Source organism: Phascolarctos cinereus, unplaced genomic scaffold, assembly GCF_003287225.1.
Source record: "Phascolarctos cinereus isolate Bilbo 61053 unplaced genomic scaffold, phaCin_HiC Scaffold_1;HRSCAF=81, whole genome shotgun sequence".
NCBI lineage: Eukaryota > Metazoa > Chordata > Mammalia > Diprotodontia > Phascolarctidae > Phascolarctos > Phascolarctos cinereus.
In genome coordinates this window covers 250,666,700-250,686,607 of record NW_027555514.1, presented here as the reverse complement: position 1 = coordinate 250,686,607, position 19,908 = coordinate 250,666,700, and the positions used below count along the sequence as shown (strand labels likewise).

Sequence of the window (19,908 nt, the reverse complement as noted above, 5' to 3'; positions counted from 1 at the left end):
AAAAAAAAGTGTATTTCCCTAAAGGCTAGATCATTAAGTAGATGGGGCACATTTTTTATCTATATCTCGCCACTGGACCCAAACGTCTCCAGAAGAGAAAGTGAGGCTGGTGACTGTGCACAACCCTCCCTCACTTCAATCCAATTTACTTGCATGTCATAACATCATGTCCTCTTTGTGAGCCATGGACAAAAAACAACAACAACATAAACTAAATGCCTGCCTACTTTTCAAAGTTATTGTATATGTCAAATTAGAATTAAAGAAATGTGGTATGAAAATGCTAAAGCATAATATAGACACAATGCAATGTTATTAATAATATTAACCTAATTTTATTACCTGGTTAGAACAGTAGGGGCTTTGGTCAAAGACTAGTGCATAAAATTAAGGAATTGTCAAAGATGTTCTAAACAAGAAATGTATTTCTATTAATTCATAGTGGAAAATATTGTTATATGTAAGCATATTTTAAGAAGACTATAACGTGTATATAGAGTGAGAGGCACACAGAGACAGACAAACATGAATAATGTATTATAAATGTGTGTATATAAAAATATATGAAAGGGAAGAAAAAGAAAGAGACAGAAAGAAAGAGAAGGAAGGAAGGAAGGAAGGAAGGAAGGAAGGAAGGAAGGAAGGAAGGAAGGAAGGAAGGAAGGAAGGAAGGAAGGAAGGAAGGAAGGAAGGAAGGAAGGAAGGAAGGAAGGAAGGAAGGAAGGAAGGAAGGAAGGAAGGAAGAGTGGACCTAAAAACATTAGAGACCTGAATTCCAATCCTGCCTCCAAAATTTGTTGGCACGTAGGGGGAAGTTATTTAATTTAACATCTCTGAAACTCACATTCCTCATTTGTAAAATAATTCACAGTATTAAGAGGAACAAAAGGATAATGTCTGTAAAGTGCTTTGTAAACCTCGAGGCACTGTAATCAATGTCAGGTGTTATTATGCAATAAAATGATTATTCAGCATTCATAAAAATATTAATAATAAACAGGATTCCCTCAAAGAAGGACAAATTGATAAGAAGTTTACTTCTAGTACTTGACTTCAATTACCTCAAAGGATATTTAGCTCTCCTCCCTCTCCTATGGGGAAAAGGTGATCAATTTTAGACTAACAGTCTTATCATCTGATAGGCAGAGGACCTTGTATAAATGTTCAACAACATACATGGGAGATAAACAGAAGGTCCTTCTTTTGCTTCTGAATAGAACTATGGCATGATTGACAAGACAGTGGAACATTGGATATCACTTTGGGATTGGAGTCAAGCTTGTTGAATTCTTGCCTCTCTGAGATAGCTAAGTGGACAGTGGATAGAGCACATATTGGTCTTTCAGTTACAAAGACATCAGTCCAAATCCAGCCTCATATACTTACTTGCTGTGTGACCCCAAGCAAATCACTGCCTGCCTCAATTTCTTCAACTGTAAAATGGAAACAATAATAACACTTACCTCCCAGGGTTGTTTTCACAATCAAATGAGATAATATTTGTAAAGTGCTTAGTGCAGGTACTTAATAAATGCTTGCTTGTCTCCCTCCTCCCCTCCTTCTTCCTTCCTTCCTTCCTTCCTTCCTTCCTTCCTTCCTTCCTTCCTTCCTTCCTTCCTTCCTTCCTTCCTTCCTTCCTTCCTTCCTTCTTCACTCCCTACCTTTTCCCCTTCCTTCCCATGACCCCAAAGAAATCACTTAACCTCTACAGCAATCAGGAAACATACTCCTTAGGACTTCCCTCAAGTCATAATTGGGCTTTGAATTGTGGAAGTTTTCTGTACTAATGCAATCATAGGCACAGGTAACAATTCCCAAATACCTATGGGAACATAGGTAAGCAGTCTCTGTCTTCCCTCAAAAGATCTCCTGTTTTCAATGATTAATAGATGGGTTTTCATACATGTGAAATAATACAGTTCAGTTTCATATGTTTTCTCATATGATTTTCTCTCTGCTCTACTCAGCAATTATACCTCTATATTGAACATTTAAAAGTCTTTAAATCACAGACTGACCCTTTCTTAATCAATAAACATTTATTAAAGACTTTCTATGTAACAGGCATAATGCTGAGCAAACCACCCTTCCCCTCAAGGAGTTTCTATTCTATTGGGGAAAATAACATGTATAGCATACATAGAAGTTGATACAAAATGTATTTAAAGAAAGTAACAAGGTAATTTTCATATGGAAAGCAGGGAAACTCTAAAAGTTGGAGGAAGGATAAAAACCTCATATGGGAGGTGGCCCTTAAAAAGTGGCAATGAGGAGGGCGTCCATTCCAGGCATCATGGCAAGCCTATGAAAAGGCATGGGAGAAGTGGTTTGCTGGTCACACTTCCTATCTGTAGAATATTTGTTTAGTGAGATCTAGCACTTGGTAAAAACTACAGTCCCGGATTGACAAGAAGAAAGTCCTTGGTGGCCCTGGCCCAGTAGCAAAAGTCAACATCTTCCCTCACATTTGACTATTAGATCCACTTCCGTTCTAAAATGTCTGAGGTCAGATCTTATAGAAGCCCACAAGTTTAGAACAAAATTATAGACTTCTTGAGTACTAGTGCATATTTTAATAACACAAAATTTTTATTTAAAAATCTCAGGTGAGCAGATGAAATCAGTTGGAACTTTTTCCTTATTTGAGAACATTCTAATTCTAATGACATGTGGGAAGTAGGTTTTTGTACAGGGTGTCCCAAAAGTCTTAGTGCACTTTGAAGCTTCAATTCCCTCCACTCCTAACCCCACACAGTACATCTGGAGGGGTGGCAAGGAATGGAAGGATGTTTTTAGTATGGGCATTTTTTTAAAAATACAGTCTATTCCTAAGTATAGAATCAAGGACATTCTGTTCCTCTGTATTAAAATATAATTCTGGTCTCAACACTTAAAAAAAAAGACCTACTTAAAATTTTATTTTTCTTTTCAATCAAGACAGTAATGGTATTTGTTTAATTAAAAAAAGTCATTACTGCTGTTTCCAAAGAAGATTAAAAATGAAACAGTGCATCACAGGGAGCTTCAGCCCATCTCCAGATTTGCTGGCTTTAATTAAGGGAAATAAATGGAACCACAGGCCTTAACCCAAGACCAATAAGGAACATATTTGCTAGCTCTTCCTTCTAATATTCAGAGAGGAATCACATCAGTCCTGAGAACCAGGAAGATTTTAACAGGGTACTCTCCCCTGACCAGAGCCCCACTTGATCCAATTTTTTCATGTAATTGATATCAAATAGTACTTAAACTCTCTTAGAGAGAAGCAGCTATGCAACACAGCTCTTTCCAGCTCAAAGTTTGCCATGCTAGTATGCCATTCATGGGATCATAGACCTAGAGCTGAGAGACTTTCCAGTCTAGAGAGTCTAAGAGTTTTATTTTATTGTTTTCTTTGTTGTTGTTGTTTCTCCTTCATTCTTTTTTTAAAATTAATTTATTTTTAGTTTTCAACATTGACTTTTATAAGCTTTTGAATTGTCCTTCATTCTGGAAAAAGACCTTGACATCAGAGAGGTGATGCCATGACATGCAAGTGAATTAAATCTAAGTGAGGAGGGCCATGCAAAGTCAGCTCACTTTCTCCTCCAGAGCCATCTGGGTACAGTGGCAAGATATAGATCAGGATGACTGGAGATGGCCTTGGATGCAGTGAGAGACCTGGGCCTTTTCAAACTAAGGTCTTTACTGAATCAGGAACTGAGGCTCAGAGAATTGAAGTAAGATGCCCAAGCTCACACAGGTAGCAAGAAGTCCCCTAAAGTAAAAGCCAGTACTCTTTCCTCAGTACCACCCTGCTTCCCAGGCCACAATAGCTCTATAACATCTTAAGTCAACTATTAAAATCTGGGCCAAACCCCTTGAGAGTATCTATGAGTTAGGAGCTAATAGCGCTATATACTTATCAGCAAGCTTATTAGTAGTTGTGAAAAGAGGAGGAAATCTTAAAAGAATGTAAAAGATCAGAGATGATATTCTTTACCACCTGTGATCATTTGTATCATTTTACATACTACAGCCATTATGGGTACTATGGAATAAGCAAGGACCTTGCAGTCACAAGACCTCACCATGACTGCTGTTTGCTGATTCTAAAACCAAATTTGACTCTGTAGGACAAAATGTAATATTAAATAATAATAACTAGCATGTGTATGTAATGCTTAAGGTTTGTGAAACACTTTACAAATATTTTCTCATTTTATCAACCCCAGGAGGTGGGTATTGTCATTATCATTTTACAGTTGAGGAAATCGAGGCACAGAGGGTTTAGCTGACTTACCCAGAGTCACACAACTGGTAAGTATCTGAGCTGGATTTGAACTCAGCTTCATCACACTATCCACCATCTATATGAAGGCCTTTCTCAAAAAGTAGTTACTCCACATGTGTTAAAACTATTCAAGATGCTAACAGATGGAATTCTGGTGATAAATTTGTTTAATGATCCTTTGATATTGACATCAAGTGATGTATTAACAAAGGGAAACATATGCTCACCTAAGATTGTTGCCAAAATCAAAGATGTTCTTTCCTGGACAGAGTTTTAATACAAGAAGGATTCCTTCTTGATGGTCAGGTTCTTTAAATGACCCTATTCATGAATAACATTATATTCATTGCATTATGCCTAGAATGCTACAAAGTGTGCTTGGTGAAATAGAAAATGTAAAAAATACTGGTGTAGCCAACTTCATTGGAAGAGCGATATGGATGAAAAAATGCATATTGTTTAGAAGCCCAATGACTTTTCTGCTTATACATACACATACATACACATATACATGCTCACATACTCTCTCTCTCTCTCTCTCTCTCTCTCTCTCTCTCTCTCTCTCTCTCTCTCTCACACACACACACACACACACACACCCCACTTAGATTAGATGCTACAAATTAATAATGAGATTGGAGTAGAATTATGCAGTAGGAAGAAATCCATCTGAGTCATGTTGGGAAATTATATAAATACTTTAAAGTTGCTCACTGCTGCAAGAGCTCATTGTTTTCAAACTGATGTCCTATTAGTTAATCTACATGTCTCTGAGTCATGGGACACGATGATCTAGAAGAAATACAGTTACAAGTAATTTATGAATTTAATGAAAAGACACTTAACAGAGTTAAACAGCTTGCTGAACATCGCCAAGGATGTCTTACACACAATAACTGAGTAAAAGATATCATTGAGAAAATGTAAGACTGAAAAAGGATATGGAAAGGTCATGTGAGAGGTAATAGGCCATAGTATCATAATAGGCTTAGAGCCATAAAGGATCTCTAAGACCCTTGACTCCAGTCTTCTCATTTTCAAGATGAATAGACTGAGGCTGATATAGGTTAAGGGATGTGCCCAGAGTCACACAGATTCATGTGTCCAGTACAAAAGATTCTACAATCTTTAATTATATATTATATTAAAATATTATATAATTATATATAATACAAATGTAATTATACAATTATAACATATATAAAAATATTACAAATACTCCTGATGAATAGCCTAAGTACCACATTGGAACCTTAAGATGTTTAAAAGAGAGAGACAAGGAGAGACAGACAGACAAAAAAAGACAGAGAGATAGAGACAGAGACATTGATAGAGAAAGGACTTTAGCATATTAAATGAATGCTCTATGAACATTTTACAGAGATACCTAAAGAAAATAAAAACTACCAAGGATGCTTTTCAAAAGGTTAAGGGAGAGGAGTGAATAGTCATGTGATTGAGACTGCAGATATATCTCTAAATATTAAAGGCTAATTAGTACACTGGATTACAGAGTTAGTATTCAAAAATTCTTAACTAGCTAGAACACTGACCTAAATGCTGAAGATAGTCTGAAGCAACTGGGGAGGTTTAACCTGGCTCAAGAAGAAAAGACTTAGGGGACAGGGCAGAATAGTTGTTTTCAAATATGTGAAAAGCTACAACAAGAATAATCAGATTTGTTGTTATTGGTGATAAAGAGTAATCAGGAGTAATGAAGAGAAGCTGCAAAGAGGTAACATTTAGGTTTGATGATAGGAAACACTTCTTCCTAGATAGAATTATTTAAAAGTGGAAGATTGCCTTCTTCAAACAAGGGCTGGATGGCCACTTTCTGGGGATGGTGATGGGGGGGGGAAGTCTTCAAGTATAAATGATACTAGATGGCCTCAATTTCTTTCCAGTTCTGGGATTCTGTAATCCTATGGAATGATTACAATGAGATTTAATGAGGATAAATGTAAAATGGGAGTGGGCCATTTAGACAGGCAGCTAGCTCTAGAATTAGAAAGATGGTGGATCAAAAGGCTTCCTATGACACACAATGGCTGTGCAACAAGAAGCATGTTTCTCAGTAACCTTGGGCAACTTTCTAACACTAAAAATTATAGATAAGCTGTCAGCTAGTATCAGTCAAGGAAGTTTTCCACACCAGGAGCTTATTACACTTAAAAATTATAGGAACCCTTGCCAAGAAGTATACTTGTGTTTAAAGTCAACTTTACAAGTATAAACCAAGACTTAGACTCCATAAGGGAGACATAGCTTCCAGATTAAGAAGTTGATAATCCCACTATCCTCTGCCTCATCAACCCCCATATGAAGTACTGTGTTCAGTTCTGGATGCCACACTTTAGCAAAGACATTGGCAACTCGGAGCATGTCCAGCAAAAGGTAGTTGGTGACAAGCCTTGAGTTCGTGCCATGAGGATCCATGGAAGAAAGAATGGGGATGTTTAGCCCGAAAACTAGAAGACTTAAGGGAGACCAGATGGCTTCCTTCAAGTATCTGAATGGCTGTCACCTTGAAAAGTGATTAAATGTGTTTCCTGGCCCCAAAGAGGGAAAATACAAGTGATAGGTAGCAGTTGCGAAGAGGCATATTCTGGCTTGATACAAGGCAAAACTTTAAATAATTTTAAATTAAGATAACCCAAGAGGAAAATGGGCTGCCTCAACACATAATGGATTCTCCCTTATTTGGAGCGCTTTAGGTAAATGTTAGATGGCCTATTGTCAGTAAGGTAAGTTATAGTGCGAAGGCTTATTCACATACAGGTTGGATTAGGTAGCAGCCCTGTTCGCTTCCAACTCTGTAACTCTGATTCTAAAGTATGGTTGTTTGATATGATAACCGACTAACTTGCCAACACTAAATGTGTGTATTGTGTATGCGTGTATATGCATACATATATGTATATAGACACACATGCATTTACACATATACATACATACATATATACATATACATACTCTTTTGCTCTTTTTATATTTATATATATATATATATATATATATATATATATATATATGATCTTTGATTTCATTGATATAGGAGGCTTCTAGAATCATAGATTTAGAGACAGAAGGAATGTTAAAGGCCAAGTTCAAACCTCTCATTTCACAGATGAGGAAACTGAGGCATGAAGCAGATAAATGACTAGCCCACAGTCACAAAGTGTCTGGGTGGGATTTGAATCCAGGTCTTCCTGACTCCACATCCACCACTCTATCCTCTACTCCACATTGTCTCTATAAACTATTACTAGGCAATCTCTCATCTAAGTAGACACCAGGAGTAAACCTGCTTAGCTTTTAAGATCAGAAGAGATTAAAAAAAAATCAGGGTGGTATTGCAAGAGATGTGCTACCAGTAGGTAAGGAACTTCCCCTCTCATAGCAGATGTGTATCTTTTTTTTTTCCCATTTTACAATCCTAGAGAATTTCCTGGAATATGGCAATCTTAAGTGACTTGCTTAGAATTATAAAGACAATACTTGACAAAAGTGGGATTGAACCCAGATCTTCCTGTTTCTCCAGTCATCAATCTGTGCAATAAGCCATGTTGCCTACTGTCTATAAGGAGAACTAACAAATACATCATATCCAATCTTGACTACAGTGTTTATTTTAGTAGGGATGTTATTTCATGGATACTGATAGCTAGCTCCTTCTAAGGAAACTCCCTCCACCAATGCAGGTAGCACCATCTCTGCATTTATAGTCTTACAGAGTTGCCTAGAGAGTGGCTTGTCCAAAGTCACCAAGCTAGTAAGTGTTAGAGGTAGGATTTGAATCCAGGTATTCCTAGGTTCAAAGCCAGCTCTCCAGCCACCACACAGCACTGCCTTTCTGAGGATTGTAGCACAATCCATGAGCAATTCTGTTCACAGTCATGTGAACAGAGTCATTGCAGCAGCTACTTTGACTCAATATTGAATTCTCTGAATCACAGGCTCAGAAGAACATCTCAAGTCCTCTCTTGTGAAATACATAAACTTCCGTTAAGACTTCACATGGCCTCAGGTGTCCAGAGGATATTTAAAGATCCCACAGAACCACAGAATTTAGTGTTGGAAATGACCTCATTGGTCCAACCCATAGCTAAATAAGCATCTCTCCTACTGCACATGAGTTATTTCCCCTATCCCATATATTGTCTATTTTCCAAATATGTCTTGAAATTTTAGGAAGAGAATGAAGAGAAACTAAGTATAAAAATCATTGATTCTACCCTATTTCATTTGTACTCAAATTAAATCATAGGATGGCACTGGAAAGGCAGTCATGTACAGTGGATGGGGAAAAGAGATAACAAGCATGTATTTAGTGCATACTATGTGCCAGGAACTTTGCTAAGTGCTTTATAAATATTACCTCATTTGATTCACACAATAGCCCTGTGAGATAGGTGCTATTATCCTCATTTTACAGTTGAGGAAACTGAGGCAGAGAGCTATTAAGTGACTTGTCCTGGGTAACACATCCAATAAGTGAGGCCAGATTTGAACTCAGGTCTTCCTGACACCAGGAACAACACTCTATCCACTATGCCACCTAGCTCCATCTAGGCACTGAATAGAGCAGTGGACTTGGTGTCAGGGAGCCCCAAGTTCAAATTCTGCCTTGGATACTTATTGGCTATGTGACCCTGGGCAAATCATTTCACATCACTGTTCCTCACATTGTCATCTGTAGAAGTAGAGATCAGATGAAATAGCTTGTAATCTTTTCCAAATCTAGGCTTCTGGGATTATAGAGAACAGCAAAACTAACTCTCTCATTTTAGGGAAGAGGAAATGAAGGTCCGCAGAAAACCGGTAAAGGACATACAGCCGGTTATGGACAACTCAGGCCAAGAATGTAGGGATCCTGATCTCACTGTTTTTTGTTTGTTTGTTTGTTTGTTTGTTTGTTCGTTTTTTTAGGCAATTTGGGTTAAGTGATTTGCCCAGGGTGACACAGTTAGTAAGTGTCAAGTGTTTGGTCTGAGATTGGATTTGAACTCTGCTCCTGCTCACTTCAGGGCCATTGCTATATCTACTGTGCTACCTAGCTGCCCCTGAGCTCACTAATTTTTTTTGGCTGAACCACACTGTCATTTTGGAGGAAAAATTTATAAAATGTCAAAGGGAAGAATGATATTTCCCCCCAAATCCAAGTTTCATAAACTTGGTCAATAACTATATTTACCTATCTTTCATGGGAATAAGTAACAAAGTTAAAGAAGAAACAACAATTTATACTGTAAGTACCCCTTTCTTTCTCGATGAGAAAACCAATGGATCATTGCATGTTTTGAAACTTGAAAATATCCATGATTTCATCTTTTATCACTAAAGTCGCCCTCACCAATGAAGAAGATCAAAGCCTCTTCATGCCTCAATGAATTTTCCTTCAGGGTTGGTGGGATCATGAAAAACCACCACTTGATACTTACTGGCCAAACTCTTGGTGACCTGCCTCTGAAATGAACTATTCCTTGTATTCCACACAAAACAAATATGCCATTAGGCCGTTACTCAAGGTTTCTCTCCAGCTGGGCTCTGATTACTGCTAATAATGAATCCCAGGAAGTGGTTGCATGTATTCAAATTTTCACTATTTGAAGTTACTATTATGTCAAATATGGTAATTGGTTCCAGCCTAATGGAAATTATGTAGTACTAATTCAAATAATGTGACCACTTCATGGAATTAATTATTTAAACTACTTGGGACCACTGAGTTTTGCTGGCTTAGTCTTAGAGAACCTAGAGTCACCTCTATACAATGACAAATTCCTTAAGAAGAACATAATCACAACACAGCTCACAAAAATACGTACAGTTACAAACATGAAGTGGCACTGAACAATCGGCTATTCCATTTCCAAGAGCCATTAAACACTGTCGTAAATTCCAAAAATTCCTATTGTCATGTGCCATCTGGGCCATGTTCTCCAAATATCCATAATCTATAACAGTTACAGTCAAGAGTCTAACTCACAAATTTACCCAGGAGGCTGAGCATCCATTGGAATACAGAATTGCACTGGTATTTTACTCATCATCTCCCCAAAGTAACACAAAACACAATGCCAAATGGTATGGTTTGTACGTATAAACACACAGTTTATATGTACAGTTACCCAATTCTATTCAAGTATGTCACCATTTAAAAAAAAATCTCTGAGCACACATAAAATATTAGCAAATAATAATAGCTAGATTTACATAGTACTTTGAGGTTTGCAATGCATTTTATTATCATCTCACTTTATCTTCACAACAACTTTAGAAAGTAGGTTCTATGATTATCCTTATTTCACCCATGAGGAAACTGAGGTAGCTAATGCCTGAGGCTATTTTCTGACTCTAGATCTAGCACTCTATCAAACGAGAGCTAATATTATCATTGTTGTTGCTCTTGCTGTCATCCAGTCGTGTCCAATTCTTTGTGATCCTATTTGGGGTTTTCTTGGCAACGATACTTGCTATCTCCTCCTCCAACTCATTTTACAGAAGAAAAACTGAGGTAAGTAGGGGTAAGTGAAACATACCTAGTATGTATCTGGGGCCAGATTTGAACTCAGGAAGATGAGTCTTCCTGACTCCAGGCCCAACACTCTATCCATTACCCCCAAATATTATCAAAAATATTATGACCATTCTGTTTATCTTCATATACAAGATAACATATGGCATGGTTCAAAGCATCTTGCAATAAGCTTTGCAACCAACTCTAGAATGGAGATCACACCAAATAAGAAAAAATACCCTTTTTAACATTAGTTTAATCAAATTAAAGGATGATTATTAATTCTGTATTCATTATTTTGTATGATCTTGGACACACTGCTTACTCACTTCCAACAAAAGAACGGATGAGCTAAATTTACCAAATAAAGCTTAAATTCCTTTGACTAGCTTTCAACCATCTTCCAAATCTGGTCCCACACTCACTAACTATCCACTTTTATTTCTATTTACTCTTTTCTACTTATCTATACTCTGGCCAAACTGAAGAATTCTTCATGATCCCCAGCCTACTCCCAGCATTTTCTCCCCTTTGCACATTTAATCATGCAATTCCTAAATCCTTCTCTCTCTTCTTTTTGCCTGTTCAACCCCAACCTACTCTCTAAAGCTCAATTCCAATACCACCTCTATAGAAGCCTTCCATAATTACCCTCACCAACAATGACCATTCCCCCACCCCCGACTTCACTTTGTTCTGTACCTTCTTAAACTATTAATATTATATTAGGGTGAATTGCAGTATAGAGGGAGGAGTGTCAAACCCAAGCCCAGATCCATGGAAAATATTTAATCTAACCTCCTATTTTTTATTATGCTTCATATTCCCTACAAAACCATTAGCTCTATGAGACTAGAGACTATAGTTTAGTTATTCTATCTCCCCAATCACTGAAAAGAATGACTTATACATAGAGACAATAAATGTTGGCTGAATACACAGCTGATATCACAGCTCTTTTTATGCTCCATATTCTATTATGTATTATACTTCTCTGTACACCTTACCTCCACTAGGCCATAAGTTCCTTAAGAACAGGGATCTGATATAATTGAATCTTCTATTTCCCTCAGTTCCTAATCTGTATGTGTCTAATTAATGTTTGTCAAATGAATGAATGAATGTGATGGCTATAAAAGCATTCCGATTCAACTTTAATATGTCTTCACAATCAAAATTAATACATTGAAATGTAATTAAAATGAAGAACCTGAATAGATGAGTATTTGCTAATGTGGCATTTAGATTACAGGCTTTTTCCCCCATTGGACTACATCCTCTCTTTTAAGAGAAGTTTCTTATGAGCTTTTATTGAGTGTACAGTCACACCTAGCACATACTGAAACAATCCAGTTAGGGCATGGAGGCATATTCTGTGTTTACCATTTTTAGATAGATATGAGTGCTGAGTATTCCTTTATGGAAAGGTAAGCACATGTTTCAAATATAAATCCTTCAAGAAATTTTGGGATAAGCATGGCTTCCTTAGAATTATACACATAAATAATGAAACCTGCCTCTGTCCTTTCTAGTGATGGGAGGGGAAGTACATGGAAGAACATTGTATAAGCTGTCAAATTGGGTAACAGTTATTGGTTGTTTTCAATTAGTTTTATTAAGTGTCTACTATGTGCCAGCCACTGTGCTATATACTGGGATACAATAGCTAAAAGTCCCTCCATTCAAGTAGTTCATAGTCTGGCTCTGATTTAAAAACAAAAAGTATCAATAAACCATATTTCTTTCTTTTCTTTTTTCTTTTCCTTTCCTTTTTTTCTTTTTTTGGAGGCAATTAGGATTAAGTGACTTCCCAGGGTCACATGGCTAGTAAGTGTCTGAGGATAGATTTGAACTCAGTATCTCCTGACTCCAGGACTGGTACTCTATCCACTGTGGCACCTAGTGTACCCTTATTTCTTAAATGACAATATTACTCAAAATCTAAAAAAGCTTCCAAAATTACTTATCTAAATGTAGATCATGTAATCTAGGAAAACGGATCGATCTAAGACCCAGAAAACATGGACACTGGTCTTAGTTCGGTCACTAGGCTACTCTGTTATCTTGGAGAGATTACTTCTTAGGGCCTCAGTTTGTGTAAAGAATAATGAGGGTAGATTGAAGCATCTCTAGTGTCCATCTGCAAATGTAAAATTCTATTGTTCTAAACATAACTTTGCATTTTTATTTTCACCCGTGGTTAATAAAAATAGTAACTTTGACAATAGTTTATCTAAAATAAACACATTTAAATACCATTTCAAGGTTTGTAAAACCATATATTTATGAGTATATGCATATATGTGTGTATATATGTATGCACACATGCACACACACACATATATTTTTGTATAGGTATGTATATACATACATACTTATCTATACATGTGTATAGGTATCTACATATATACACACATAAAATATATGTGTGTATACATACACACACACACAATTATTTCCTTTGATCTCACAAGAATCCTGTGAGTGAGGTGCTATTATTGTGACCATTTTACAGATGAGTAAACTGAGGCTGAGAGGGATTAAGTGAGTTTACACAGAGTCACAGCTAGTAAGCATATGGAGCAAGATTTGAACTCAACTCTTCCTGGCTTCAAATCTGGTTTTCCCTCTATTATGCCACCTAGCTGCCATTTTGAATGAACAAGATTCAATAATCATATATTGGCTAACTTAAAATGAAAAGACAGGCTTTTGCTGATTGTCAAAATAGGTTGGCTCAATATTATGTAGTCCTTTAGCTTTTCTTCCTCTTTCTACATTCTCTTTTTGGGCTACATTCTTAATCACTACTACTGTCATTAAAGAGAAAAATGACACAAGTATTGACTGAATTTTGTTTCAGATATAAAAGTATGGCTTGTTTTTTACACAGACAAAATAATACAAATACACAGGGCATTGAGTTAGCACAGTAGATAAAGTGCTGGGCCTGGTGTCAGGAAGACTCATCTTCCTGAGTTCAAATCCGGACTCAGACATTTACTAGCTGTGTGACCCTGGGCGAGTCACTTAAGCCTGTTTGACTCAGTTTTGTCATCTGTAAAATAAGCTGGAGAAGGAAATGGCAAACCAGTTCAGTATCTTTGCCAAGAAAACTCCAAATGTGGTCATGAAGAATCAGACGTGACAAAAAATTAATTCAACAACACAAATAAGTGACATACAGAAAGGAATGAGGTGATATTGTTCAGCACTTAGTACATTACCTAGCATAAAGTAGTTACCTAATAAATGCTTGTTCCCCTCTCATTCCTCAATGTATAGAATTCCCTATGTGGAAAGTCCCTCCACCTCCGCTGGTCAGAAACATATGATCTCATGGAGTTTCCTGGGAGAAGGAGAGACTAAGAGATTATGTGAAGTACCCAGCATCACCAAGTCTATGTTAGACTCAGCACTGGAAACATTGGACTCTTGCTGACTCTAAGCCTAGACCTCTGTCCAAGGTACCTCTACCAACAATAATTAGTTACCATGTTACTAATTTGACACCTACGTGTTATTTTGTTTCATTTTCGTGAAACAGGCTTTTCGAAAAACCCTATTTTTTTTAAAAAGAAGTATATGCTATTCTTGTCACCTGAAACTATAATATTGAGAACATCAGCTGTATTCTCGAACAGAAGCACAGAATTTCTTAGGGAAGATTTTGTTGGTTTGAATGCTTTAAGGAATATATACATACATACATACACACACATACATATATATTTTTATATATGTGTATATATATAAATATATATGCATATCTGTCTATCTATATTTATATCTATCTATCTAAAACATGATTATTAGAAGTGTCATAGGATTCAGAGCTGGAAGGAACCTTAAGAGATTATTTGGTCCAACTCCTTTATTTAACATATAGGAAAACTGAGGGTGATTTATCTAAAATTGCATTAAAAATAAGAAAAGCCAGGCTTTAGGCCCTCTGACTCCAAACTCAGAACCATTTATACCTCAGAGAATGACCATAAATAATGTGGAGTAGATACATAGTCAATACGCATGAGAGTTAGCGGATCTACTCATGTTAAGTCCCAGGCTCACAAATTTAAAGGAACTTTTAAAGGGCCATCTCTTAATTTTACAGAAGAGGATACTGAGACCCAGTTAAGTATAGAAATCTTTTCCATCTTCAACTTCAAATGTAGCAATGAAGGGAATAAATCTAAAGGAATAGCTTCTGAAGAAAAAAAAACCTGAAGCATGTAATTAAATTATTGGAAATAAGCTTAGAACACATGGTGAGGGGCATTAAGTTGAGGATGGATGAAAACATAATTTTGCATACCCATTGGTCCTGCAGCAATAAGAAAAAAAAATATGGAGACATTCTCCACCATTGACAGTAGCAAAAGCAAAAATCATGAGTCCAAAGAAATGCTGGTTGGAAATATTTTATAAAAGTAACACTTTTTTTTTTTGCTTTACATGAAGAACCGTGGCTATGAGCTGCCTTCTTAACACATTCACACACATATGCACACTAATAAGACTGCCATGCAAAAAGAAATTGGAAGCTGTTATGCGACAGAATGTGAAAAATTGCATGCTGCTTTTCACTGGAAAGATAACACGTCACTACCCTCAATTTATAAACACTCACACAGACATGTAAATAAACAAATGGACTTGCGGCTGGATAAGTGTATCCTCTATTTTATTATTTCCATTCTTCCCTACTGATGGCCTGTCACTGATTTATTTTTACCAGCTGGAACCAGGAGAAGAGATTAAGCAATATATGAGTGTATTGGTTCTATTTCCCCTAAATTTAATTTCCTTCCACCTTCAGGTTTTCCACCTGAGAATAAGGAAGATAGAAAAGCTTGAAGAATATCAGAAAACACCTTTTGCAAAAGATCAGCAAAATTAAATGGTTTGGGTTTTTTTTGGCTCCTGGAAAACTATTACAGCTGCAAATCTGGTAGAAATAAACAAAACTTAAACAACACCAAAGCAGCTAAGTACCTCACTTAATACATGAGTCACTGTTAATGAAACAGCTGCATGTGACTGTTATAACAGTACTGTTATACAGACCCAATCTGGAGAAGCTATTGGCCAAACTGAAAGGAATGATTACTTGGATTTGGTCAGGCATCCTTACTGGGAAGGGCTGAGTCCAAGCTCAGCTGTTAGAGGTCAGTGGAAGAACCACTAACCCCAGGCAAACCACTCACAGGAAGAGTCCAGTGTCATCTAGTACTGTTGGAAATAAGCAAGCTTTCCAGTTCTCTAGAATACTTTCCTTTTTCTTTTCCCTGGAAAAAAATAAGTGAGTTTCTTGCAGTGTTTGAGCAAACTTTCAAAATGAACACAAAAATTAAGTCTTCTTTGAGATGATTAGTTAACTTGAAAGGGAGAAGGGGTCTGGGTAGTTTTGTCATTTCAGTCATGTACCCATTTAAGGTTTTCTTGACAAAGACTGGAGTGGTTTGCCATTTTGCTCTCCAGCTAATTTTACAGATGAGGAACTGAGGCAAACAGGGTTAAGCGATTTGCCTGGGGTTAGGCAGCTAGTAAGTGCCTGAGGTCAAATTTGAATTCAGGAAGATAAGTCTTCCTGACTCCAGGCAAGGAGCCACTGCACCACCTAGTTGCCCTCTGAGTAGTTTTAGTACTAAGTTATGTGTCAGAAATCATTTAAAAATCTTAAATATGGAATCAATGTCAACATGTGTGATTCTTCATTAGGTATACAGAACAGAGGGAGTGAAAGAATGAAAGATGAAGGAAGTTCACAAGGGAAGGAGGGAAGAAGGAGAGACAAAGAGACAGACAGACAAAGACAGAAAGACAGACACAGAGAGGGAGAAATGGAGAGAGAAAGAGACAGTAGAGACATACAGAGATAAAAAGCCAGAAAGATGAAGACACAGAAAGAAAGAGCAAGAGAGACAGAAACAGAGAGACAGTGAGAGTCAGAGAGAGACAGAGACAGAAGCAGACAGAGGGAGAGGGGGACTGAGAGGAGGGAGGGGAGAAGTGAGAGGGAGAGAGACAGAGAGACAGAGACAGAGAGATAGAGAGAGGATAAGAGGAGGGCAAGAAGAGATGGGATCACAGAACTAGAGTTGGAAAGGACCTGGGAGGTCATGTAGTACTGTATGAAGAACACTGAACAGGGAGCTCTGCAATTTATGTGATCTTAGGCAACTTTCCTTTTCTTAGCTTCAGTTCTCATCTGCAAAATGAGGAGGTTGGGTGGTATGGCCTCTTACATCCATTCTAGCACAGAATGTATAATCATAATCTTCCTCTCTCCTTCCATGGTTCAGGAAACTAGAGCCCAGACAGGAGACATGAATTCCATAGGTATTAAATGGCTGAGCCAGCACTCAAGAAGAAGAAGAAGAAAAGAGAAACCTTCAAGTCAGCAATTACTCACCATAATGCATGTAACAGTTGCCTCTGGTGGGATCCAGCTGAATAGCCTTCAAGAAGAATTTTTCAGCCTCATTCTTACGGCCCTTAAGAAAAGGACAATGGGAGAAGGAGATGATTAAATAAATAATCACTAGCCCTTTATGGTTCCTAAGCCATCACCTACTTCTTGCCTAAAAATGAATTATTCTACCTTCATTTCCTAATAATTAGATGAAATATTTAATGGTCTAGTTACTCATTTCCAAACTTCACATGGATGCTGTAGAGTCTCAACCATTTTGGTTGACATTTCCTACAGTGAAAAGTCTACTCAGTCTTATGGTATGCAGATCAAAATGATGCTTCTAGAGACTTGGGTTGTGTTCTTAACTCCTTACATTTTAATCTTTAAGGAATTCATATTTTGTTACTTTATATTTTAATTATTAACTGATTAGCAATGTTGCTTTAATTTTTTTTACTTGAAAAATAAAATGAAAAATATTGTTGCTACTTTTGAGTAAATGACTAACCATATAAATCACAAAAATCACAGAAACTGAGAGTTGGGAAAGTTTCTTTCTCTGTCGCTTCCAACTCTAGTTATGTGATCCCCTCTTTTCTTGCCCTCTTCTATCCTCTCTCTCTCTCTGTCTCTCTCTGTCTCTGACCTCAGGGGTCTTCTGGTCAAAGCAAAAACCTGTTCTAGAACATCTGTAATAAGTGCTCATTAATGAGGCAAAGACCTCCAGTGGTGTGGGACCTCCTACCTCCCAAGGCAGCTCGGTCCAATTTGAGAAAATTTTAATTATTAAGAAGGTTATTTTCCCCCAAATAAAGTCAAAATCTCTCTCTGTAACTTCCTTACTGTTCCCATGTGTTCCCTCTGAAATAAAATAGATAAAAGTTAATCTCTCATCCAAAGACAGCCTTCAAATAGGCAATGGAAGATAGTAATACCAACCCCCCCCCAAAAAAAAGTGACAACCAGAAGTGAGGACAAGGTACCAGATGTACAGCAGGACTATCACTTCTGTCATTTTGGATATCATGCCTTTCTGAATGCAGTCTAATATGTAATTAGCCTGGTTCCTATATTACTCTGCTTATTCATATTGAACCTGTAGTAGGCTAAAATCCCCAGATCTCCAGACATCTTTTTTCCATCCTGTACTTGTCAAGTTCGTTTCTTGATCCCATGTATGTGCCTTTATATTTTCCCCTATTAAATGTCTTCATGTTAGCTTCTGCTGAACAGCTTTGCATTTCAAGATTGTTTTTTATTCTGACTTTCATTAATATATTAGCAATTGGTCTCAGTTTCCTCAACTGTGAAATAAGAAGGTTGGACTTTAAGGTCCCTTTTAGCTCTAAATATGGGACATATCACCCATATTTCTCAGTTTTGTACTATCTGAAAATTTGACAAGCATGTCATCTATACCTCTATCCAAGTCATTAATAAAATTATTTAAAAGCACAGAGCAAGGATATATCATTGAAGCACGGTAATTGAGACCTCTCACCAAGGTAATATTATTCCTTTAATGATTAACTGGTCATTGGTTCTGTTTATTCAACCAATTTCAAATCCAACAAACTATGCTATCGTTTAGCTGATATCTTGCCATATTGTCTGAAATGATCCGTGAGGAAATCTGTCAAATGCACAGTACAACAGGACATTTGGAGACTTGTGTAGGAAGAGCAACATTTCATCAACCCAGAACAGCCCCTCCCCCACCCCATATTCAAATTAGGCTAATTTTTCTTTAAAAATTATTAAAACTGTCTTCAAGATTTAATTAGTGCAGGGGAGAAGGCTTGGTTCATTTTAGCTTCCTGAACATGAAATGGCCAGGACAAGAGGGCTCAGAGTTCTTCCCTTTGGCTTATGACCAGCATCTTGAACCACACTGGGAAGTTCAGTTAAATTGAATCAATGCTTTATCCTGGATAAACATCCCTTCCTTGTTCTTAATATCATTCCCCCTACTATGACTAAGTAAACCTCCTGTTGCTAACAGATGGGTAGATTACCAATGTATCATTTAGTTTTAGTTTTGGAGCTGAGCTACTAGGGAATTCACTTGAGTAAAGGTAAATTCATTACAACCCAGAAGAGCCTCTGGAAATCATTTACCCTCCAATGACCCAAAACTTTTATTTGACAGATGAATAAACTGAGTACACTCCCCTCAGCCCCACCTCCAAACTACCTCCAGAGAAATTAGCTGACTTTCTTAAGGTCACAAAGTTTAGTAATGGCAGAGTTGGAGCTAGAAGCCAGGCATCTACTGTAGGGCCTCTTTCACTATGTCATGAAATTTTGAGATCGTTAGTGAAAAATATGTTATGAACCATATAAAGTGAAAACCATAAAATGTATTCTGTTTGCAAATATTCAGGGAAAAAAAAAACGATCTTTATGTATGTTGTTCTCATGTTTTTTTAAGAAAGTCTGAAGGAGACTGATACAACTAACACAACAGGATGGGAGGCAATAGAGGTTGGGTGTACTGCCTTAGCAAAACAGTAGATTGAACGGTGTCAACAAGGACACACACACCTCATCAGAAAAACAAGCAGAGCGATGTCCTCTGTGATTGCTCAGTAGACCAAGTCATAAAATTCAATGAGCCCCATCATCTGCCTCATGCCAGAAGAAACACATTGAAAGCCAAAATACTCTTTCTCAAAGGAAACACTGAACCCTCCTGCA

The 19,908-nt window shown here is 37.2% G+C and overlaps 1 protein-coding gene across 4 annotated transcripts in view; it reads right to left on the bottom strand.

The window, feature by feature from the left end:
- The window catches only part of TMTC2 (transmembrane O-mannosyltransferase targeting cadherins 2), a 518,078-nt gene that overhangs the window by 116,376 nt on the left and 381,794 nt on the right, over positions 1–19,908 (bottom strand). For all 4 annotated transcript variants that reach the window (XM_020993460.2, XM_020993461.2, XM_020993459.2 and 1 more), the window contains one exon: positions 17,209–17,290. In XM_020993460.2, coding sequence (XP_020849119.1) covers positions 17,209–17,290 — 82 coding nt within the window. The remainder of the gene's footprint in view (positions 1–17,208; positions 17,291–19,908) is intronic.